Source organism: Pleurodeles waltl, chromosome 8 (genome assembly GCF_031143425.1).
Source record: "Pleurodeles waltl isolate 20211129_DDA chromosome 8, aPleWal1.hap1.20221129, whole genome shotgun sequence".
NCBI classification, from domain to species: domain Eukaryota; kingdom Metazoa; phylum Chordata; class Amphibia; order Caudata; family Salamandridae; genus Pleurodeles; species Pleurodeles waltl.
Window position 1 is genome coordinate 1,441,490,461 of NC_090447.1, and position 26,340 is coordinate 1,441,516,800.

The 26,340-nt window shown below is 43.9% G+C and overlaps 1 protein-coding gene across 3 annotated transcripts in view; it reads right to left on the reverse strand.

The window, feature by feature from the left end:
- Positions 1-26,340, reverse strand: part of PRDM15 (PR/SET domain 15) — a 345,544-nt gene that overhangs the window by 289,365 nt on the left and 29,839 nt on the right. For all 3 annotated transcript variants that reach the window (XM_069202594.1, XM_069202595.1, XM_069202596.1), the window contains one exon: positions 21,815-22,067. In XM_069202594.1, coding sequence (XP_069058695.1) covers positions 21,815-22,067 — 253 coding nt within the window. The remainder of the gene's footprint in view (positions 1-21,814; positions 22,068-26,340) is intronic.

A 26,340-nucleotide genomic window follows, 5' to 3' on the forward strand; every position in this document is an offset into this window, starting at 1 on the left:
CCACTTGGACTTGACTGATATGAGTGACTAGAACATCCAGACACTCACATTCTTTTTCTTTTGGATATTCTATTCAGAATTAGATAGTATTTTTATGTGAATAGACTTAATGAATGATATATATTTTAGGGCTTCCATGTTTGTGAATCAAACCAAAATACTGGTCTTTTAATAGAGTCGCTCTTGATAGCCATTTAAAGATGGCAGACATGGTTTTGATAAATTTGGTACTTTCTGTTACACAGTCCTTTGTCAATGTTTTGCTTGCACTTAGTAATAAAAATGGAAAGTGTCAAAGGGTCCGTCACACGTGAACAAGGAAAATTTGTTTCCAAAACGCATTGTGTTTTCTGGATGCCAATAAAGTTCACTTCAGTAAAGATTTAGTGACTGAGACTTGTCTGTCTGTGCCCTCGGCGAGGATTCCCCGGAGAAATCATATATATATATATATATATTTGTACTGATGTCCAGCATGTCATGCGCAAGGGCATCACGGTTTGTGAAACTAAAACAAACCAGACTAACTTCTTTCAATATGATAAGTTCTCAGAAGCACAGCTGAGCCCTCTAATCACCAATCTGAGTGGAAGAGATACTATTGTAAGGGCATACTCTCCTCTTTGCAGTAGTACCTCACCCTCACTGCTTAGTGATCACCAGAGGGCAGTCCCTCAAGCATGCATCCACCGCACAGGAGAGGTTTTAATTGTGTGATTTTAGTCAAAATTTGATGTTTGCACAGCACTGAGTAAGAAAATCTAGTGTGTTCCACACAAACCACACCACTACTCACTCAACAACTCGCCATGGACTGACACATGGTGGTCCACAGAGCTCAGCACACACCCTGCCCCAACAGAGCAAGCCCGCAACCTCAGCATCATCCTGGATAGCAAGCTATCCATGAAGTTGATGCAGTCTCATCCGCCTGTGTCCACACCCTTTGCATGCTCCACAAGATCTTCAGATGGATCTTAGCAGACACTAGAAGGACCATCATGCAGGCCCTCATTACCAGCAGACTGAACTACAAAACACGCTCTACGAAGGAATCACAGCACAACTCTAAAGTGACCTCAGACAATACAAACCTCAGCGGGTAGACTCATACTCAACCTCCCCAGAAGGACCCGCATCACACCATCTCAAACAACTATACCAACTCCCGATCCAGAAGAGATGCCAGTTCAAGATGCTGACCCACACCTACAAGGCCCTACGCAACAAAGGACCAGCTTACATCAACAAACGTCGGACATTCCACCAACCGACCAGAAACCTACTGTTAGACCTGTCAGCTCTGAATGTGGTTTCCCCAGTCTTTTTGGCTTCTAACCTCTTGTTTTGATCTTTTGCTGAATTTTGTTTTTGCTGGCTCTAGGACTATAGGCACTTCACCACTGCTGACCAGTGCTAAAGTGCAAGTGCCCTCTTTCTAAATTGTATTGGTAATTGGTTTACTCATGACTGGCATATCTGTTGTACTAGTAAGTCCCTAGTAAAGTGCACTGTGTGTGCCTAGGGCCTGTAAATCAAATGCTACTAGTGGGCCTGCAGCATTGTGCCACCCACATGAGTAACTCTGCAACTTCAGTGTCTGTGTGTGTAATTTTAAACTGCTGGTTCGATCTGGCAACGACACACCCTTACCAGGCCCAAACATACCCTTTCTTTTTTTTTTTTATAGCCAATTGTATTTCTTTTAATAAAAGAACAAGACAGTGAGCACATATCAGTTCAATCAGTAAAAACATAAATACATTTGACAATAGCCCCCTACCCCTACAATAACAAAAGAATTCCACCCAGGAGGACAAGCCTGTCATTTCCCCCAGAGCTTCTCATATTTCCGAGGGCAACCTCGTGCTTCATATATTTCAAACCTTACCTTTCACTACATGTAAGTCACCCCTACGGTAGGCCCAAGGCAGCCCCATGGGCAGGGTGAAGTGTTTGTAAAAGGTAGGACATGTACTGGTGTGTTTTAAATGCCCTGATAGTTAAATAATAATGCTATGTGTGGTTTATCACTATTGCAAGGTCTATCTCTCCCATAGATTTACATGGGAATAGCCTTGAAAAATCTTTCAAATGTGATTTCCCATTGTGAGCAGATCGAGATATCGAGTCTGGGATCTCTGAACTCACAACATAAAAAATACATCTTTTGGTGAAGTTAGTTTTAAAATTTTAAGTTTGAAAATGCCACTTTTAGAGAGTGGGAATTTTCTTGCGTAACCATTCTGTGCCTCTTCCTGTCTGTGGAATACACGTCTGGGTCAGGATGACAGTTGGGCGGTTTGTGAATTCACTCTAGACAGTCACACAAAGGGAGCGGAGGTGTGCCCTGCATATCCTGATGGGTCTTCCTGGGCTAGAGTGGTGGGAGGAGCTGACACTTGCACCCGAATAAGGCTGTACCTGTCCTTACACAAAGCAGTCTCCAACCCCCTGGAGTGTGTCTGGGGCAGGGCAGGAAAGGCAGGGCACTACAAAGACTTTCCTTTGAAGTTTGCCTACTTCAAAAGGCAGAATTGGGTTTAAGTACAGGATCCTCTGACCCCACAAAGTTAGAATCCTTCTGGACAGAGAACATTCTGCCAGGAAGAAGAGTTGGATGCTGTATGAGGGACTTCCACTTTGTCCGTTGCTTTGCTGTACTGGCTTGCTGCTTCTGTCCAGAGAGTGAAAGGACTGGACTTTTCTTTCTACATCCTGCTTTCCAAGGTTCTCCAAGAGCTTGAACTGAGCTTGCCTTTTGTTAAGAAGTCTCAGGAACATCAAAGACTTCACCTGCCAGTGCCTGGGCTCTTTTTCCTGAGAGTCCTGACTTGCCAAGTGGTGACAACTCAAGTCCCTGGGCCCTTGGAAGTGTAAACTGGTAACCTGAAGGAGGAAATCCATGCACCGACCCACCAAGGCAGGAGTAAAGGGGGGGAGGGGGGGGGACAGCACCTGTTTTATAGCTGCAGATTTGATGCAGCGCCCATTTCACGATGCTCCATCAACACAGCGTGTCTGGAATTCCCACGCATCATCCCCAAGACGTCAATTTCTCATTGACCCCGCAGCACAATAAGAAACAGAGGTTGCATGTTCGGAAATCAAAGCATCGCATTTCCTGTGAGGAAAGAATCAACGCATCACATCCCCTGCCATTAAGGAACCAACGCATCACCTCCTCTGCACAATAAGGAACCGACCCATCGCTTTTCGGCACCTCCGCTTCTCTGCGCCCCATCTCCCCTTCTCTGCGCCCCGCATCATGTTTGTTTTTGGTGCATCCCAGGTACTTTGTGCTAAAAAAATACAACCATTGATTCCTATGGATTAAGATTAATTGAAACCTTTAAACAGTGATATCGTCACTGGTGCATGTTGTATTTTTGTGGTTTTGGTCTGAATTCAGATAAATATTGGCTATTTTCCTAAAAGTTCTTTTGTGGTGTTTTCACTGTATTACTGTGTGCGTGTACTAATACTTCACACATTCCCTCTGAGATCGGCTAGACTGCTCATGCCAAGCTAGCAAGAATGTGAGCAGGGGCTATTTTAGCTGTGTGGCTCCCTTACCCTGACTAGAGTGAGGGTCCCTACTTGGGCAGGGTGCAAACCAGTGCCAACTAGAGACCCTATTTCTAACACCTATGATCAGCTTCTCTCTCCCTGACAGACACCTCATAGATACATCGAGTCAATAGGGGTGGACGCTCCTTCTCACACCTGCCAGCCAAGGCCTGGAACAGCCTTCCCCTGCACCTCAGGACCGCACCGTAACTCCAGAGATTCAGAAGAGAACTAAAGACCTGGATGATCAAATGATTATTTCTCCACGCAGCAGCATACATCTATAGCACCTCCAGACCCTTATAAGTGATGTGGCACGCTCTATAAATATTTGATTGATAGTCAAATTTTCATAAATGTCTGGATTTGGCAAGTTTCCCTGGGTGCTCGCTGACCCCTGGCCCCAGTACTGCAGTTATCAACATCCCTAGTATCTTGATGTTTTCAGGTTGTATTTTGGGATATTTCCTGCTGCAGATGATCGGGCCAGCCACAACACGTGGGTACAGTTTATTTAGGAGACGTTTGTTAATGCACAGTACTAAGAAAACGTCATCATCTACTGAATTCACATTTATTATTATCGTTGGCATGGAATCCTGTTCACAGTTATCAAGCACTCCGTGATCGTATTCCCAACCTTTCATGCTAAGAGCTATATTCACTGTAGCAGGACTGGCTGTTTTCATAGAAAAACACTGGATTACATTACACCTTTAAAGGACAATTTCAGGATGGAAGCAGCTAAAAATATAAGTCAAGGACTTATTTTATAGTTATTCAATATCCAATTTAATGGTAAAATTGGATTTTGTCTAGTTACTGTGCAAAAGGCACTTTTAGATAGTTACCACTTTGCTGCCTAAACCCTCTAAAGGACTTTCTGTATGTATTAAAACAGTCAACTGGCAAATGATGGATCCTCTGTAGGGAGGTGTGACCTGTAACCAGGACAGGCACAAATGGCCTTGGGTGTGGGAGAGTGCTGTCCTTCCCTTGACAGAATGGCATAGGAGCTGTGCCCAGTAACTTGAATAACTTCAAAGGGGCTTATCTTGTCTAAGACGGATATCTGCCTCCTTCCTTTGTCCCCATAGCCAGACAGGCACCAGGCCCATTGTGAGAGGGGCTACACCCAGAAACAGGGTTGGGTGACCACAGAGGAGGGATTGCTCATTTCCCTAGCCACATATCTAGGCTGGGCACAGGAGCTCAGCACAGCGGGTTTGGGCAGAGAAAGGCACTGTAGGATTATCTGCAGCAAAACTCACAGAAGTGCAGCAAGTGTGGGTAGGGTCATCCCTGGAAACTTTTACCCCAGTAGCTAGGGAGTACCATCCACCCACAGGCTGGAGCTAGGCATAAAATGTGATCCCAAGTACCCTCCTAAAACAATGCTGGACCTGAAGAAGAGAGGACTGCCCTGCTGTTTGAAGACGTGAGAAGACTGGTCTACTTCACATGTACCCAGACCCCAGAAGTGACTCCAAGTATCAGAAGGCGGACCTCCTGTATGAGCTACAGGGACACCACAAACTTCATGAGCTCCTTTTCTGCTTCCCAGCTGATCTGACCCAACTGCACCTGACCTGACCTGACCCCCCCTCCGCTGTGCTGCCCTCTGTAGGAGTGAGCACTAAAAACCACCCCAAACTCCCAAGTACTATCACCAAGGTCCTGGACCCTTGCTTGTGGTCAGAGTGTACTCCTCCCTGCCTAACAGAAAACTTCAATGGACTCAACACAGACCAACTTCGCCACCAGCTTCACTAGATTTTATGGTGGACAACACCAAATTGTCTGCTTCATCTGACAACGCAGAGACCTTGCTCAGTGGCTCCCCTTCATCGTCGAGCTCTCCCTCAGATCCAGGCAGTTGTCTGGCACGGCTGAAGACTTTCTACCTCCATAAAAGTTTCTAAGTGAGAATGTAACTTTGCATTTGGAACAAACCAGGCCCTCGTACCCACTCCACAATTGGGGAATGAAACTGATTAAAAATAATAATAATAATAATAATAATTCAAAATGGCGTGGTCGGCCCTCCTTACACGGGCCGACCCCCTAGGGGCCATTATATAGTAAAAATAAAAAATTAAAAGGACGGTTCCCAGGGGTGGGGTGGGGGGGTGGTTGTAAATGATCACCCACCCCCCAGGGATATTTAAAAAATAATAATAATAATAATAATTAAAACGCCCTACTGACACAGGGCATATTTATATATTTATTTTATACATCTGTGGTTTGCCTTGGGGTCGCGATCAGCCCCAGGGAAAGTACACAAGTATAAATAAAAGTGATGTAGAGAGAGACTCTCTCCATATGTAGATAGATAGATAGATAGATAGATATCACTTTTCTTTTTTTTAAACATGTGTTGTTTTCCGGGAGCCACAATCGGCCCTCAGGGAAACGACACATATACAGAAGGGCTAAAAAATAAATAAAATATATATAAATAAAATATATATATATATATATATATATTTCTAGAGATAGTAAAGCCAGGCGTTACCTGCGCTTTAAAACAAATGAGATGTATGTGCAAGGGGGCTATGGAGAGATGAGGGGCACTTTTGCTGGGTGGCAGTGAGGGAATTTGAGGAGGTGGTCATGGGAGGGGGAGCACCAAAAATGATTGCCGCACTGGGTGCCACCACTGAGAAAGGCTGTGATGGTGGGTATGTGGGGTTATGGCGGACAGCTCTGAGGCCGGATCAGAGAGTGAGACAGCATCTGAGGGAGAGGACAGCGGGGCAGAATCTGGGAGTGATTTTTCAGTCAGTGGAGTCCCATCTGATGACACCACTTCAGTGATTCTGAGGGAAGACGATGAGGATAGTTGTGCTGTCCCTTCGCAAGCACAGTCTGTGCAGCGGGACAACAGCGGGCTAGCCCAACCCAGAAAACAGGTGCGTGCAGCGGCAAACAGAGAGTGCGCTCTCTTGCCAGCCCCCCAATTGAGTTCAGCCCCAAAATCCACCTTTTAACTGGTGACGCTGGATGTAAATCGATACGCCCAACTTTTTGCCAGTCTACTAGATCCATCTCTTTTTGGATGCCGACTTCCTTCAGCAAATTGTGTAGCAAACTAATTTGCGTGCAGAACAATTTCTAAGGGAGAATGAAGGCCATCTAGGGCCCCGTTCAAGGGCACGTCAGTGGACTCCCACTTCGCTGGCGGAGTTGAAGATATTTTTGGGCCTTATGCTCAAAATGGGGTTAGTGCAAAAACCCACCTTGCAGTCCTACAGGACAACTCGCATGGTTTGGGTAACCTCCATCTTCGCACTGTACACGAGCAGAGAGCGTACATGAGTGCATGCTGCATTTCAATGACAATTCTGCTGCATTGCCCTGGGACCATCCAGACCATGACAGGTTGTTCAAAATTCAGCCTGTTGTGGAACACTTGTCTGCCAGGTTTCCAGAGATCTACACTCCTGGAAAGAATATAGCAGTTGAGGAGTCCTTGATCCTGTACAAAGGGCGGCTGCTGTCCAGACAGTACATTGCGAGCAAAAGAGCTTGCTATGGCATCAAGCTGAACATGCTGTGTGAGAGCTCTTCTGGCTGTGTACAGCTTGAGAGTGTAAACATTGAAGGACTCCACCCTTAACTCAGTAGGTTGCCTTCCCGTATTAGGGGTCACAGGTAGGATTGTATGGGAAATTGTCCAGCCACTCCTTCACAAAAGTTATAACCTTTATGTGGACAATTTCTATACAGGAGGAGAGCTGTTGAGTGAGCTCTACAAAGCTGGCACTGTGGCCTGCGGTACAGTTTCTTTGTAAACACAAAGGATTCCCACAGGAGCTTGCTTGCAATAAGCTCCAGAAATCCCAGACTACTGCGCTGCGTTCCTGCTCGCAGTCAAGTTCTCCAACAGGCGTGATGTATACGTGCTCACAACAATTCATGATGAGAGCACTTCCCCCCAATCACGGTTTGAGGTCAGATGGCCGATGTCCACAAGCCCACCTGTATACTTGTTACAGTAAGTCCATGGGGGGAGTGGACAAGAACGGCCAGGGTCTTCAACCATATTATGTGTGTAATAAAACTCGAACTTGGTACAGGAAACTGTTTACCCACCTGATCCAGTTGGCAACATACAATTTGTATGTTATTTATCGTCAGACAACCACAGGAAGACTTATGACTTTCCTCAACTTCCAGTTGTCTGCAACTGAAAGCTTCACTGCTGTTATATAAGCAGCAGCCTCCACCTCATATGCTCTGGAGGATGTGGCAAGGCTGCGAAGCAACACTTTGCTGATCGCATTCCTAAAATCCAAAAAGGATCGTCCATGTTGTCGCTATAAAGTGTACTTGAAGCATGAAAATTGGCAGGAATGTCGGTATTACTATCCCCAGGGCCCATCTTAGCCAGGGCTTTGTGTCCCTACTTGCTTTACGTTGTATCATCCCTAATAACTTTAGGTTGTATCATCCCTAATAACTTTAGGTTGTATCATCCCTAATAACTTTAGGTTGTATCATACTAAAGCAAAGTTCTGGGAAATCGACTGAGATGGAGCTGCCATTGGGTAAACCTTTCAGTTGTTGTGCATGGATACTGAACGCCCATGGGCCACTGCTTCGTTAGGCAAGCAGCCACAGAACTTTACTTCATCTACTTCCGGAAATCATAGACTTCCTTATGGCCTGCTCAACACCTATATCCACTGTCAGAACGTGGTAGGTATTCTGTTCGATTAACGTGCATTATAGTCCCCACACTGCACATACTGGTGGACAGAACATATGCCACATTAAGATGTTAAAGGCATGACTGAATTTTGAAGTGCTTGTTAGGGAACATATGCATGCTACACAAGGACAACCATGATTACCAACGAGAACCAGAGTAAGTGTAATAAGGCAAACAAATGTCCTGTCGGACATATTCACCAATATTACTACTTGTTTGAAATGTTCAAACTCAATTTGTAGCTTCACTTTCAAAGCAAAAGTAGAAGTGTTGGTGAATGAGTTCCACAGGATATTTGTTTGACTTTTTACTTTAGAGATCTTAGGATGTATTCACCATCATGTCTGCCTTAGTTTCAACTGTAGATATGCTCGCTCAGTTTGAAGAATAGGCCTCCCAAGACAAACTTGGACAACCCCAACTTGCATCCACAAACTGGAAGGAGTTGGATTTAGCACAGTAAGTGTGCTAATGGCGCAGAAAGACATGTTTTCCTGAGCTTTAAGTAGCTAATGGCGGAAGGCATTAGTATAGGTTCATTTGGCAATTATACAGGAATAGTCAGCACTTTGATGAGGACAGAGACATGAACGGGTAAGAAAAGCTCATGTTAGGTGTACTTTCACAGGGATATTGCACAGGTAGAAGGCAGACAGTAAAGGTAGTACAGATGCACATCATCTACACCTATGGATTCAAACCCATTGGTGCCACCCCGGCACTGAAGGATAATGACACATATGGTCTGCTTGCCATGTTCATCTTCCATGAGAACTTAGTAGATGTTCAATTTGCTGTATGAAAAGTGCATTAGGCACAGTACTGCACATAATAGTGGCTGGGACATATGCAACATTCTCACGGACTACGCTGTGTGATAAACACTACCCTTTTTCATAGTTTATGACCGTCTCTTTAGGGAGCTTCATGAAAATTCCCCAGCACGTCTGCTTTAGTTTCAAAGGTAGATATGCTCGCTCAGTTCGAGGAATAAGCCATCCAAGGCATACTCTGACACCCCCAACTTGCATCCACAAACTGGAAGGAGTTGGATTTAGCACAGTAAGTGCGCTAGAGGCGCATGAAAAATATGCCTTCCTGAGCCTCAGGTAGCTGTCATGGGAGTCATTAGTAAAGATTCCTTATGCATGCCTTCGGTAAAGTTCAGGAAGGAGGCAGTTACTTGACAGGTGGTAAAATGTAGTCAAACGTATTCCGTCCTGTGGCGTATGAATGTGATGGGCCCTTGTCTGGCATGGTAAGTTGATGCGAGTGCAGTGATTGGTTGGGTTGGGCCCGTGGCTGGCGGTTTGAAAAAGTGTTGTTTGTTGTGCGCAAATGTCGTGTGAATGGACCATAAAGCAGCTGGTGCCTTGAAGTGTATTTAAGGCTCATCTTCAGAAGGCTTGGTTTCAATATTCAGATACTCTGATAAGTATTCATACTTTGAAACCAGAATTTCTGGGGGTGCTGAAACCAATCAGTGTGAGTGGTGGATTAACTTTAACATACTAATACCAAGGGTGCAGGAATTGCCTGGCTCTCGCCAGTTTTCCTTCGCCCAGATTCCCCTTGAAATCACAAACTTTGCTTAAAAAACACATTTGCCTTGCATTTCAGTGAGGGAAAGCCCTGCAATCTGCAGGCAGCCACGAATTTTCTACCACTCAGCGTTCCACTAAGCCGCCAGAGAAACATTTTGCCTCACTTGTGTGGGTGGGCAAGTGACAGGGAAGTGCCCTAAACGGATTGTGGAGACATCAAAAGTACCTACCACAGAACAGCCTGGTTTTGTAAGACAGTCACAAGTTTGTTTGGTTCTAGGGCTTGATGGCCATCTGGGGAACCTACCAAACCCAGACATTTCTGAGAACTATACACTCAGGGCAGTCCAGGGAAGTGTGGTGTGTTTGGATTCCACAAAGTTTTCTTACCCAGAATACTCTGCAAAGGTGGAATGTTGATTAAAAACACTATTTTTCCATCACGTAAACTACAGGAATGTGTAGGGATCCACTAAATTCCTACCACCCAGTGTTTCCCCATTTGTCCCAATAAAAACACAGCCCCACTTGTGTGCCTATGCCTCATGTCTGCATCAGGAATGGATCACTCCAGGTTCAACAGTAGCCCTCATGCAAGCACTACCATTGACCCTTGAGTGATCCGTTCCTGTCATGGGCACTAGGCCCAGGCACACCAGTGAGGTAGCATTTTTATCAGGACAAGTTGGGGAATACTAGGTGGTAAGATGTTTGTGCATCCATAAATACTCCTATAATTTATTTCACGTAAATGCAAGAACAAAATACTGTTTTTATTCAACGTTTCACCTTTGCAGGGTTTTCTGGGGAAAAAAATAACTTTGGGGAATTCACCCAAGTCACACCTTGGGTGTCTTTTTTTTTTTTTTTTTTTTTTTTTAGAAATGTCTGGGTTTGGTAGTTGTCTCTAAATGGTTCCAGGTCCTAGGACTAGTTATTACACTCACCTCAGTTATTATTATCACAGTAAGTTTTGAGAATTTCCTGTCACAGGCACTAGGCCTACCCACACAAGTGAGGTACCATTTTTAATCGGGAGACTTGGGTGAAAGGAAGTTTGTGACTCCCTTCAGATCTCACCAAAATATAAGGAAAGTGTTTTCATGTCAGCAAAGGATTCTGGGAGACCGAACCCAGTGAGAGCCCTATCCTGGATTCCCCTAGATGTCTAATTTTCAAAAATGTACAGGCTTGGTAGGTTTCAATAGGTGCCGGCTGTGCTACAGCACAAAATTCACAGCTAGGCACTTTGCAAAAACTATGTGAGTTTTCAATGGAAAAATTTGATGTGTTCATGTTGCGTTTTGGTGTGTTTCCTTTCATGGGCACTGGGCCTACCCACACAAGTGAGATACCATTTTTTAATCGGGAGGCCTTGGGCGGGGGGGGGGGGGGACAGAATGGAAGAACAAGTGCTATTGTCAATTGTCTTTCTCTTCATTAAAGACCGTGTTTAAGAAAGGAGTCATTTTGAGAAATGCCCTGTAATTCACATGCTAGTATGGAGACCCCAGATCCAGAGATGTGCAAATAACCACTGCTTCTAAACTCTTTATCTAGTGCCCATTTCCTGAAATACATATGTTTCCTTGATACCTATTTTTCACTACTGTATAGCCAGTATACAATGAAAACCCATTGCAAGCTGTAGCTCATTTATTGGCTCTGGGTACCTTGGGTTCTTGATGAGCCTACAAAACCTATGTATCCCCGCAACCGGAAGGGTCCTGCAGACGTAACGGTATATTGCTTTTAGAAATCTACCATAGTTGGAAAAAAAAGTTATGGGAGAAAATGGAGACAGACATGGCTGTTTTCTTTCCAGCTCAATTTCAATATTTTTTAATTTCAACTGTTACTTTCTGTAGTAAAATCTTGAAGGATCTACACAAATGGTCCCTTGCTGAATTCAGAATGCTGTGTGCTTTTCAGAAATATTTAGCTGTCCCGGATTCACCACTGGTTTCACACCCATTTCTGTCACTAACTGGAAGGAGGCTGAAAGCATTTTTTTAAAAAAAAGTAAAAATGGGGTATGTCCAAGTAAATGACAACACCATGTTGAAAAAATTGGTTTTCTGATACAAATCTGCCTGTTCCTGAAAATTGGGAAGATGGCGAATATAGCACTGCAAACCCTTTTTTGATGCCATTTGCAGAGGGAAAGAAACAGGAGCTTTCTTCTGTGCAGCACTTTTTCCCCATTTAAAAAATAATAATAAAAAAAAAACACAAATTGTAGCTGTATTTCAGCTAATTTCTTGATCTCCTCCAGTAGAACCCACAAACACTAGATACTTTTACAATCCCCAGAATGTTGGAAAAATACAAACTTTAAAAGTTCATAACTGCGGTTCAATTTACTGCATTTTTGGCATTTTATTTATTACAATTCACACTATTTTTTGAAATTAGAGTGAGGGTTTCATTGTGTTGTGCTTGAACTTTATTACTCTAAGTACTACATAAACACCTTCCACACTGCCTCTCAGTTAAGCCTGTCTGGTCTGTGCCAAAGCTACATTGGGGGGAGTTGAGCCCAAGTTAATTTAGTGATTTTAGTGACTCACCTGACAAGGCTTGTGAAGATTGTTTGAGGTGGGTTCTTGCCTGCCTCAACCAATAATCCAATTTCTTACATTGATGTTCAGCAGTGGGATCCAGGACTTGTGTTTTACAGTACTACTCAGCGTAACAACAAAAAAATCCTTTTTCATCATCAAAAATTATTTTTATATTCTCTTATTTTTAATTGGGCATTTTTTTCTCCTAACTTTCACTCATATCCTCATATTTTGCACTTATGATTTTTGCAAAAATGGATGTGGATCTCAGCAACATGGAGTATTTCAATATGGCAGAGTTGGGCAGGTTGTGCAAGGAAACGGGGATGCAGCTGGCCAAAGGCAACAAGAAGCTGGAGTACCATAAAAACCTTTGAACATGGGAGGAGGTCCACATGCTGCAGTCTACAACACAGAGACAAGATGAGGACAGAGTAGAAGATGAGGAGAAGCTTGAAGGAGAAGGTGAGCTTGCAGTGGACCAAAAAGCTGGAGGGAGAGGAGGATATTCCTGCAGTAATACCAGAGCCAGAACCCCTACCTGCCCCTCCCCCCCATGAAAACTGGAAGGCAGAGAGGGTCCCAAGTTAAAATGGACTACCCTAGTTTTATAGGAAAAGAAGCTAGCCCTGGCTGCTGAAGAGAGAAGGGCTAAAGCAGCAGCTGCAGAGCTAGCTTTGGAGAAGAAAGAATTGTAACATTGGCCGTGGAAAAAATAGGTTCCTAGTGGCCCATGAGAAGTGCCAGAAAAAATTTGGCTTGAAGGCAAGTAAGGTCAGGGTCTGGTGAATATGGTGGTGGCAACAATGAAGCAGCTAGAGGAAGTGAAAGGGTCCACATTGACAAACCCCTGGTGCCTTGCTTTATGATGGGGAATGACAAGTAGTTTGAGGCCTATAAGGTGGCCTTAGGTATGCAATGATTCCCAGAGGAAGACAGCGAGTAGGGGTTGGTGAGGTTAGCCTGTGGAAGCATATACACCTACGGGGATACCTTATTGACCCTTGAAAAAGCAGACTGGATGAAATAAGTCCTCATGAAGTAAATCCTTGTTGTGAAGTTTAGTTTGACACCAGAAAATTATCACCTGAAGTTCAGGGATAGCAGAAGCATCCCTACCAGTCATGGATTGATTTTGTGGATTACTAAAGTACGGCACTGGATGGTCGCACGAAAGGCAGTCAAGTAAAGAATTATGATAGGCTTTACAGTTTCATAAAGAGGGAGCAAATATTCAGCAATGGTTTTGCAGAGTTGCACCAATGCCTTATTGATTCTAAGTTCACTGTCCCTAGAGAGCTGATTTTGGATCAGTACCAGAGTGTCAAAGAAGGGATTGGGGGTGACCCCCCCCTCTCCCCCAACCAGAAGGGTGGATGGGGTTACACCCACAGAAGGATGGCGGGGGCAATAGGGAAAAACAGGAGGAGTTCTCTAAAGGTCCTCAAAAGAGTTTTCATGGGAAGGCATCTCAATGTAATCCTGATCATAAGAGGGTTTAGTAGGAGAACATCCACAGGCTTTTTCTAACCCAAGTCCCATGAGGGTTACCGGTCCTGGCACAAGAAAGGAGATGCTATCTGTCCCTGCAGGAAAAAGCCTCATCCCCAGTGGGCCTACCTGGGTATTATCAGTGTAGTGCTGAGAGAAGAGGTTGCCCCAGTTCTTTTTTTGTTTGTTTGGGGGGTGGTGGGGGATGTTGGTTGGGCAGACGTTACCATAGTGTTCCTGGGTTTATAGGGATGGGGCCTAAACCGCACATGCCTGATACTAAAAAGTACAGACCATGGCTCATCATCAATGGGCAGAGGGTGGAGGTTCAGAGATACAGAAGCCTCTATGACTAGGTGTTTTCTGGTGTCCTCAGGCCTGGTTATCTGTGATGTAGTCCACCAGGTTGTGACAGCTCACAACCAGGTAAGCCACTACCCTGTGGGTTTGGTTGCCTTAGAGTGAGGCAGGGGTCTAGGGCTCTGTAAGAGTAGCCGCGAGTCCAGCAGTGCCTGCTGAATGTCTGCTGGAAAATGACCTTGAGCACACCATCACAATCACACTGAAAGGCAGTGGAGCTCAGGTCCCATGTGGAGATGTTGGGCTTGCCCGAGTGAGTGCTCATGACTGCCCAGTCCATGGCAGCCCAGAAGGGGAGTCAGAAGAACCTGGAGCCTGAAACAGTGGCCTAGAACCAAGTCAGAAAGATTAGTGGCAAGGGGCACAGCAAACCTACCCCTGAAGATTCCATGGTACAGGAAGAGCTGAGCCAGATGGTGACGCCATGGAACCTACAGAGGAAGGTATTGCTACCCCGAGACCTGCATGAGCTGGTTTGGTGGCAAGCTGCAGAAAGAAAAAGCACAGAGAGGTACCCCACTCTTGAGAGCCTAAGCAACAGGCTGTGGCCAGGCAAATGACAAAACCTCTGGTGATCATCACATTTACTGCGTTTGCTGAAGAATGGTGGCCTGTATAGGGAGCCCAAGGTCAGTGAGACTGTGTCCCTCCAAGGAAACTGGGAACGCAGAGCCCCTTTAGAGCCCTCAGGATGTGAGGAAAGAAGGATGCCAATTTGCCCTGCATAATTTTGTGGAAAACAAAGTTATGAAAGCTTAAGAGTAAACTGCCACAAATAAACATTGGTAAAGTCAACAGGTTAGGCATTGGCTGCCCACCCTCAAATTTAGCAATGCTTTTGTTTTTCCATGATTTTTGTAATTTTAAAATTGCTGAGTGCTCACCAATGTTAAACAAACATTGTCTACGCCAATAGTTTTGATTATGTGAAATCTATTGCTTTGTCATTTTTTATTATATTACATTTTGCACAGTGCTCACATACTGGAGAGCAGGGGAAGGCTGGGGGTGAAAAACAAATGGTTCTTAAGTGCAGTATGACTTACAAGTACAGCATTACTTAAAGAGATTCCGAAACTCAATACATAAAACGAGGATGGTGGTAAAGGCAAGGGGTGGGTTGGATGAAGACACAGGGAGGGTGGGGTGAAGCGCCTCATAGCACTTTGTTTTTGTTTACTTTAAGACATATTGCACAGCAGTCCATGCTGCAGTGCAATGTTCCTCTAATCCGCCCATGTGGATCAGGAAGTGGCACGCTGTGCAAGCGAAAACTAAAAATGGGAGCATAATTCAAGAAAAGAACGACCTGGTGCACTAGTTCTGATGGGTGGGTGGAATGTGTAGCCTTTGTATGCTGTGAAATTTGTTAGCCACAACATACACACTGTACTGGCACGATTCAACACTTACTATGGAGGCCATGAAGCTGGTATTGCATGCCCAGAAACATTGAGGAGCAGCAAATGCACTCGCAAAGGCATCAAGCGGCAGTCTGACACTAAAGAAAGGAAAGACGGACTTTGACGCCGCAGGAATTAGATGGCTGTATTGATTTGGAGCACAGCACAGGGGAACACAGACATTTGTTTATATAAGACATTATTTTGAAAGTATGGCAGAGAATTAGGTAATAATAGAAACAGAGGTTGAACTGGTTTCCAGTAAGGACAAAGCTCATTTCGAAAGAGAAAAAAAACAGTAATTTGATAATTTAGGGCACTGTACATGACCTTCTAACTAATTTACATTAAGAATGTGAAACAAATGAGTGAGAGATCAGCAGTGCCTAAGATTTAGGATGAAAAGAAGATCAAACTGAAGGGCCATTGAATCCAAACAATGAATGTGCAACATGAATAGAGAAGGGACGCTGCTTGAAATACATACAGAAGTTATAAAGCATTACTCTGCGTGTTTCAATCAAACATGGGCCTAAAATAACTGAGTTCATTTGAGATTACATTCAAATAAGGACCAGTGTATTTCTCACTTGGAGACTGGCCTGGCATCAATTAAACACGTGAGAAAAGCTTCAGCAGCCCAATCATGGGAGAGATTAATTGCAGCATTGCTTACTTCTGTCTGTACAGTGGAATTTATTATTCCAATCGAAAAATCTGCCTTTCTTTATAAGTGCTTTAAAATGCAGATTTTATTTAGTGGCTAAATGCAGCGGAGACTGCCTGTAAGCTTGCTAAATAGAAGGTAATTTGCAAGACAACAAAGAGTTGTTTCTCTAATGCTTAATGTGTAATTTCTCATTTTATTGTAGCCGGGCACCATACTCCTTTGATTCTGCGTACGTTTGTCTAGCATTTATTGGCAGTCAATACGGCATGCTCTCTCATGCATCATGGCGATTGTCTAGGAGCAGTATAAAAAATAAAAAAATAAAGTGTTGTGTTAAATGTGGTGCATTTACATAACAGTATTGGGATCTATAGTAAACCTCGATTGGGAAGGTATTTACCTGCGGCATCGTAGCCTTCAGTTTTTCAATGCTTTACCCCCTGTCTCTTCTGCAGCTCATCCTCTTGGATTATCTATTCATGGGAAGGCACCTCCAAAGCAAAGGCGTAACTTTTAATGATATTCTGACCTGGGAATGGGGTTAAAGGGCCAAGGTAATAGTTGATTTATTTATCGATTGCTAAACCTGTGTGTAATACGACAATTGTTTTTGCAACTTAGTAAACAATAACCACGACGAGGCTGATTGCATTCTGTTATGTCATCTTCCATTAAGCAATGAAAAACTGAACATACACACTTCAAAGCTCCATGCTCTGGGAGCACTGCTATAAATGTTGATACAGTGTCATAAGCATGGGGATGCTGCAGCCAGCAAGACTAATTTACAGCACCTTCAAAGAAAGATTGAACATGCTGCCCACACACCAGTGGCAGGGATCACTGTTTGTCAATGCATTTAATTTGCAGCAGTCAGTTTTAAGGCACTGGATCATACTGGGTGCCAAGCTATGAAACTAAGTTAACTCATAACATCAACTATAAACTGGATGCCATATACAGATTAGTTTATTTCAAACCGCATGTTTGTTCACTTGCACATAAGCTCTGCACCACTTGCACTAACCTTGTACCTTTGTTTTTCTGTGTCATCATTTAGCTATTTGAATGCATATAGGTGAGCCACGGGTTTGATTAGACATATTCCAATCGCAAACGTCAGAGTACAGAGATATTTTTTTATTTTGTAAAAGGTGGAGCTAAAGCCCGTCCCCAGGTCAAGCCAAACGCTCTGCGAGAAACTGGCTTTGTCCTATTGCAGTGTATTTCAGCAGTTTCATTGCCATCTCCATAACAAAAGAAGGGAGCAGCGCGTGTTCATGTGATGTGAATCATGTTCACTTTGTAAATAAAGAGCCGGGTACATGCATGCTTCTTGATACCTTCTGTCCACGCTCCTCGAAGAGAGGAGAATTTTTGCCCTTCAGTACAGACACAACAAAACTATAAAATGTTAAAGTTGTTTCAAGGAACCAAACTCTGCAGGTACCATTGCCGGGTCAGCGTTGGCAGCCCTGTGGTTTGCGTGGGAGGTCACCGAAGTTTGGCTTGGTGGTCACTCTTGCCCATGGACATTTGCCACCCAGCAGTGACGGCGAATGCCCTAGAGAACGACCATAGAAGTGGTTGCCGTGAGCCAATAATGAACTCTCCTCTCTGCTGCACGCTTTCCCCCAGTGCGGCTCCCGGCAAAAAGTGTGTTCTTTCTTTTACATCATCTTTGCTTGCAGCCCGCTGGAGTTAGGGTTGCTGACAGCAGCGTGCGAACAGTAGATGGCCAACATACAGAAAATGCAAGTTGCCACAAGGAGATTGGGTAAAGGGCAGAGGACAAAAATAACATCATATGCAGCAGAGAACGTTCAAACATATACTTTGAACAGGAAAAGCACTGCAAAATAGTGCAAAACCACTTTAACATGAAATGTGTTAAAGAAATACCTGTTCTATGAGTTAATGCTATAAATGCAGTGCTGAAAGCAGTGAAGGGCGGGATGTGAACAGCCAGCAAACACCAAATGCAGGTAGCCTTTGGGAGATTAGGTGATGCGAGGAGGATAAAAGTAAAATCTCATGCAGCCACTAAACACAGTTCCTCACAAATAGCAAAGGAGTTCGACAAAAGCAGAAGAAGTTAACAGAATGGAGGAGTACTTGGACAAACCTCCACTGACAAGATAAGCTCAGAAAGGATCACAGGAAATAGCATGCTTAAACCAACAGAAACAGAGGAAATATAATTGGCAAGCACACAAACAAATGAAAAGTGAGGGTGGGATTTAAGTCCTTTTTAGATTTATATTATTTACAATAGATTTCACAAGCACAGCGCAATAACTGTGGAGGCAAAACCTAAAAATTGGTTAAAACTAAAATTATTCTTTGGTCTAAAAAAACATACATAGCTGTAATTGTCCCTGGCATTGAAGGGGACCACTTTGAGAGCAGATGTGATGTGCTTCTTGTGAAAGAGTAAAATGCAATTGAACAGAATAACTAAAAATTGCAAGAATAAAAATCAAAATACTGCAAAAAAGCAAACATCTTAGGGTAGCTGAGAACTGCATATTGAATGCAGTGTATTCAATCTTTACACAAAAAAATATATATATACTTTTTGAAATGCTTTTCACACAGGAAGTTCTGACCAGAATTTAACAATAATAAGGACGTCTCAGAGTTTAAAGTAACACTACCTATAACCCAATTTACTTTCAACAGGGGTCAGAATTGAAACACTTGTCAGAGACATTTGAACCTCTGCAGTAGCCCAAAGAGCAGATTTATGTGCTTCCAGAAGAGGCATCTCTTTTTCAGAGAGAAGTATAGCTTCTGCCTCAAACCCCAGCTGTGAGTGAAGCAGCCGGCCCTTCTCCAGCTCCATAAAAGCCTTTGTGCATCAAGGCAGGTTTTTTCAAGCAATATGAGGAGAAGATAAAACAAAAACAATCCTTAAAGTATTCACACTTTATTTAGAACCTCACAGAAATATGAACTGAACGTCAACAAAACCAAATTTATGGTGCTTAACCCTTTCAAATCTACCAGGAACAAGATTGGGGTGCAGGGTGTTCCTCTTGAACAAGCTCAGGAGTTTGTCTACCTGGAGGTATATCTAATTTGCAGAATGAGCTGGTCCATGCATATTAGTAAGAGTGATTTGAAACTCCAACACGAAGCTGGGGTTGTGTCTAAAATGCATAGGAAGGCCCATGCTCTCTTGCACCAGTGGTGGAGATTTAAATTCTTAAAGTGAAAAGCTCGGCCATCCATGGAGCAGAACTTTGGGGACATGAGGGGTCTGTCGAGCGTTGCAAAATAGAAAATAGGTTTGTGAGCATTGTTCCCAATCTGAATCTCATGCAGAATGCTCCTCACCTTCCACAGTATTAGACTTGGGTCTCTAACCAATCAACCTCACTACCATGTCCAGACCCATTTTGCACTGCACAGACTTTGGTTCTTCTGCCCTCCCCAGCTCCTCTGGCTGCTGCTGCTACCTCTGCCTCTTGCTTGGGACAAACTGAGTCTCCTGACACTCAGTTCGAGGCCCTCCTCCACCTGCAGGCTCGTTCCTGCGCCTCATCCCTGGTGGTCTAGTTGCCATCACAAGTATTTTCCTTTTCTTTTCTCTGTCGCACTTTCACTCTTGCATTTCCTGCCCTTTTTCTTTCATCAGCTCTCTTTTTTTCCCTAGTGCTTTTTCCTTTCTCCCCTGATCCTCTGCCCCCCTCGTGAAGCACCTTTCCCACCCTCCAGCCTCTCAGCTGACTGCTCCATTGCTCCATGTACCCCTAACCCCTTCCCCTTCTTGTTGGCGGCAGCAGTGCGGTCGCACCGCTGGTGCACCAAAGGCAAGCCCATCTGTGCCCGGTCCACGCCCAGCGCCAGGCACCCTGAATCTCTGTTAGACCACCACCTGGACTGCCTCAGTCACGACTCCGAGACCCTCCTCCGCTTCAACACCAGACGTCTCAACAACTGCTGCACTATCTCCCTCAAGGACACCCACAGACCTTTTACCTGCAGGAACTGCAACTTCAGCGCTAACCTCAACAAACCGAAGGTACTCTCCACCCACAAAGATACCAACAACCTCCACAACTCCCTGCTCCTGAACATCCACTCCCTCCACAAACACGCCACCGAGCTCTGGGACTTGATCGACGAGAATATCACTGCAGCACCATGGAACAGATTCACTTCTTGGTCCACTCCAACCACAACTCCTCCATCCGTGACACCCTGGTGTACAGGCCTCCCGGCCCCCGCCCAGCTTTCACAGATGACGCCGTAGACATTGCTACCACCCACCCCCCCTCAGGCCGTGGCATCAGTTGACTACCTCCTCCTCGGCGACCTGAACTTCCACCTCGAGGACCACACTGACCCAAATACCACTGCTCTTCTCGATAACCTCGCCACCCTCGGCATCAGACAGCTGGTCTCCAAACACACACACACACATCACAGGACACACACTGGACCCCATCTTTACCTCAGCGCCAGATTACCATCAAGACCATCTCCACCCCAGAATGAACCAACCACCGCTGCATACACTTCACAATCACCGCACCCAGCAGCCGCACCTCCAGGACCCCCCCCCCCCCACAGGAAATGGAACGAAATCACAAATGAACAACTCACCTCATCAGTTGCCAAATCCCTCCCTCCCCCCTCTGATGGCGCTAGCACAGCAGCACACAACGTCAACACATGGATCACCAAATGTGCAGACTCTGGCCAAACGCGTACCTAAGAATGCCAGCTGGTTCACCACCGAACTCCAAGAATCAAAGCTTACCCACAGAGGTTTAGAGGAAAAAAAAGGAACTGGCAATCCAGCGAAGACCTTGCCTCATTCAGAGCCGCAACGGCAGCCTACCAATGAAAAAACAAGAACGCAAGGAAAGATGCACTCCGGGAGCACATCAACTCCTCCGCACACAACTCGAAAGAACTCTTCTCAGTTATCAACGAGGTCACAGATCCCCCTCCTCCGAATCCCCCGTCACATGACCTCTGCATCAAACTTGCCTCCTTTTACCGCCACAAGATCCAGTACATTGACAATAGCGTTCTGTCACCTGAACCTGCGACTGACCAGTCCAAAGGATGGCAAACAGCCTATGCTCCAGATGAGGGACAAATACATGAAGAGGAAGGGAAGTCATTGAATAATAAGAAAACAAAGGAGTGTGGAAATAAAACAATAAGTGGATTGTAAGTGTACTGTAAGGTTTTGTATGGTCCACAAGAGATCTTTTACATAAGGCCTGTGAAGGGTTCAGTAATCAGGGATGGAAAGACCAACACTTAAGCGATCAAAAAAGATTTCATGAATGAAAAGGTTACATCTTGACCTGTCACAGAAATTATTCCCAGTAATACATATATTAAAATACAATGTTTTAGTGAATATGTACACATTTGTAAACATTTCTTTGGTGATGGATATACTAAAAAGAGTGTCAAAATACTCATACAAAATGACAGCTTTTAACAGTGAGACAAGATAAAAACTAACCCACCAGGTTGTGAATTCCCCAGCTGCTTCAAAAGTGGTTTTTCCATTTTTTTGGCATAAAACGCTGCGTACCAAACACGGAGCTCAGTGCCTGGAGGAATGTCACGTGATGTAGTAAAGTAGATGTCATCATCATGCTGGAAGGCAGTCAGATTCTGGTGCTTGTAATCCGTGGCTGACCGCACCATCATCATCCAGTTGCAGTCATCCTCATTGGTGGTATCCAAAGAAACCACAAGCCCATCTTTCTTGAAGATCTGCATAACGGAAGACGTAAACAAGTTACAATTTACTGGACGTCTTCAGAACAAAATCGTGCTAATTTTGAGCAACCCAAAAAGGACTTTCACACAGTGCTTCATGTGCCCTACATTTACCCTCAACCTGTACTTTGGTGACATACCTTGAAGCCTTTTGTACTCAAATAGTTTTCGGATTGACACAGATTTATTTATGGGATGCATAAGTACCAATCCTATATTTTGGCTAGCAGTTGGACTCTCTCTTACAGACTCTAAAGAAGCACAGGATGCTGCCTGTCTCCTTCACATTTCATGATGTTGGAGCCTTACATGGAGCTCCATCTGGATCACCATTCAGGGAACTGAGGAGCTCAGGACAGCATTACTATGCCAGGAATCCCAGCTAAATATTGTATTCCAAATTCACACTCTTTGGCTCACGCCTGTCTTTCCAAAATTGTGCCCAGGACCACCCGACTGTGCCTTCCTCCTCCTGCCGCTTGATGCAGCTGAATAATCAAGCTCAGACTTCAAGGACCTTAGCAACATTTGTGCATTTTTCTTGATGTGTCACCTTCTTTATTAAACTGTATATTATTAAACTGTACCACCAGAACCCCACTTTGGATGTGGGTTATGGACAGGCTATTCTTTTACCATTTATTGCCACCTGTATGCAAACATACCCAGTGGCTTGTTTTAAAGTGCTATACTTCCACTCACTGGATGTTGTGGTCCCAACAACATTTAGATTACAACTCAATAAAGGCACTAATATAATAGCTACTACAAAATTATAAAAGTATTTTCTATTGCCTGGACCTAAAAACCTTAACATTCATTGTAGCTCAATCATATAGTATGTGAAAATCTTCCATCTTCCAATTTCGTCTATAGTACTGGTTTTCTCCCATGCACGAGTGTGAAGATATAGACAGTGTTGGGTAGAGTCAAATTGGGTATTGTTGAATTGTGTCCAACATGCTGATCAAGAAACAGATGCTAATCTTCATGAACTCAGGAGCATTACGAGAGATGTTGTGCGGTATAGGAATGTACTGCTATGGGATCAGGGTAAAAGAATGAGTGGCCCAGGGCAAAAAACATGGTTTATTTGTTCCTAAATTTACAGTGGGTAAAAAGGGTACACTTACTTTTTTATGTGAGCCAAGTTTAAAAACTATTCAACGCAACCATAATACTTGCTTTAAGTTCTTTGTTAGATACATTGTTGACTAAATCCACATAAAACAGCTGTGATAAGTCAAACATGAAGGATATAATAAGCCAAATAAGCATAACTGATAGTTAAATGGTAAAGAGTTTCACAAGTTATAAATAAACCTAAATTAGGGAACGAAAAGATCTAATAATATGTTGCAACTCCTACTTAAACCTCATGAGCCAGATCTGGGAGGGAACTTTGAAAGATATCTTATATATATATATATATATATATATATATATATTAAAAAAAATGGGGAAAAAAAACACACACACACACACACACACACACACACACACCCCCCACCTCAAACATTGGTAATACCATTTTGGTAATTAATTTTGACATCAGAACCAAATGCTATTTTGTTTCATGACTCTAATCTCAACCTCAGAGATGGCCTGAATTTGTACAACCTTTTACCAAAGTACATGTATAAGACAGATTTGTCACAGCACAGACTTAAATATTTAATTGACTCGTTTAGATTGCTCATTTACAAAAGGAGGGCAACAAAAATGATATTGAGGCAGATTTCCACCATTTCCCGAAATAACAGTGAAGAATGCCAATAAAATACATTAATAATAGCAATTCAACAAGCAAAAGTTTGGTAATTTAAAAAGATGGAAAAGCACACAGAAATTCTGCATAGAAAGAAAATAGGGTAATGGCAGGTCCTGTATAACATCCACACACATTTTATTTGTATAGTTAATTAAAACCAGTACAAAGTAAATCAATGTATATAAAATGATGAAAATATAGAAAATTCATATTTGATCATCTATAAACACTTCTGACCTCGAAGAGACTCGCTGAATATAGATTTATTGTGAATATGCATAATTTGTATAAATCACAACTGATTCTATGTAGAACAAGGCCCCCATGGACCACTTAATTTTAAAAAGTACATTTGGGTAATCACAGTGGGCAAGGAAAAATATAAAAACTAGTAATTAAACAGAAATGGAACCGGAGCCCAAAATACACAGGCACTTAAGCAACAAGAATACAATAACCTGCCAACTGAGGCAGCCCGGGCGGCACACAGATCTATTACTAGCCACTTTTACTAAGTTGGGAACAGAGCTGGTAAGCTCCTGGCCTAGTTAGATAACAGGGATCAGTAGCAGGAGTGGGTCCAAGAGGGGAAAAGCAAGAGAAGGGACCTAGTTATAAGGGGAGAACGCATAGCAGAGGCTACTACACCCAGATGTGTCTAAAAATTGACATAGCGGGGGGCGGAAACATCGGCTCTTGCAGATATGCCCTCACATGAATAATAATGCACCCAGCTGTAGACTGGAAGGCCTGCTGTAGGGGTGACTTACATATACTGCAGGTATATACAGGCTGTGTGCCATGTCGTGTTTTCACTTTTAGCTGCACCAAGACAAATAGCCTGCAATGGCAGTCTGCATGTGGTAGGTGAGGGGCCCTTTAAGGTGGCACAATATGTGCTGCAGCCCTTGGGGCCACATCTTTGGTACCCATTTCTTATGGACTTACAGGGGTGCCAAAATTATGGCCAGTTGGGGAACAATAGCACAGTTTTAGGGAAAGCGATCTGGCACTGGGAACCTGATTAGCAGGAACCCAGTGCACTTTCAGTCAAAATTGCACCAATTACCAGGCAAAATGCAGGGGTGACCATGTCAAAAAGGGGCACTTTCCTACACCAAGGACTCATAACATCCACAAAAGATGACAGTTGAGTTGAAGATGCTAAACCAAACTGCAGTCATGGGAAGTACTTCTACCACCCCACGACTTCTTAGGTCATAGCTTGCTTCTAAAGGCCAAATGGTCTGGAAGGTGTTCATGGTTCCTGTTCTGCTAAATCCTGAGGACTCTTGTGCACAGTCTTGAAATAGCAGGAATATACACCTTCTCCTCTTTGTAAATCCCTTCTTTTTGCACATCACTGGGTGAATTAGCTTCTTTCTTCTTCCAAAGAACATGCAGCGAACCTAGCACACAGTCCTAAGGTAGGAAGCAGTGCCTGTCCCTGATAAAACGCCTCTGTGCAGATATAAGCAGAGTCTCCTTCTAGAGATTGAGATAAATACTAATTAATAGGTCAATGGGGGCCAGCATTTATCCTACTATGGACACCTGGAGGAGGCAAGAGCTAACAAAAGTAACACACAGTTCTTTAAAATCGTCTTCTGATCAGGAGAAAGTGTGTGTTTTTGCTGAGTCCTGGTCTTTTCTACAAACCAGTCTACAGACCAGCAAACGATGAGAGGAGTCTGGCCCCAATCGAAGGTGTTTGCACACCGGATGTAGTACGCCTTGGCCACAGTCTTAGGTTGCTTATTTACCCTCAGCACAACACAACACGGGAAATACAGCGGGTCTGGTTACATAATCGGGAAAAAAAATTCAGAAGGCAAAGATTTCGTATTCTCATCGAGACAACTGTACATCCGGTCCCCTCTGGGGGTGTAAAGGACAAAAAGCATGGGACCCAGCAACTGTCTGCTGCCACCAGCTGCCTCACTGCCTGGTTCAAGATGACAAGAGCACCCACAGAGTATAAGTAACCATACATTTTGATGGCTAACCTACATAAGTAGTCCACAGGGTCTACTGTTGAATAGAAGGCAAAATCGTGGATTACCTAGACTCACAGGACTGTAGAGACCACAGTGTGGATACAATGAGGCATGCAAAAAGATGAAGGTGATAGGGGTAACAGTTATTCTAAGCCATGTGAGGACTTCTCTTGCCACAGCATCCCTTTATAAACAGCCCTTCTACCCACTTATAAGAGTGAAGAGTCCTCCAACATAATCAGAAAGGCCAGATTGGTCTGGCTTGTCAGAACCGTCAATACAGTTTCTCTTCCACCCCTCCTCCCCGCACTCCCTCAGCAACCAACCATAATGAAGAGATGTGGAAGGCTCAGCCTGGTGCTGTAAAGGTAGCTAGCTTTGGAGGTAGCAATGAGCCCCCACACATGGGTAAGCAATTACCCTTTGTTTAAGAGATCTTTTATTTAGAAAGCCACCTTTCAAAAGGTTCAGGCACGGACGTCTCTAGAAGAAGGAATCA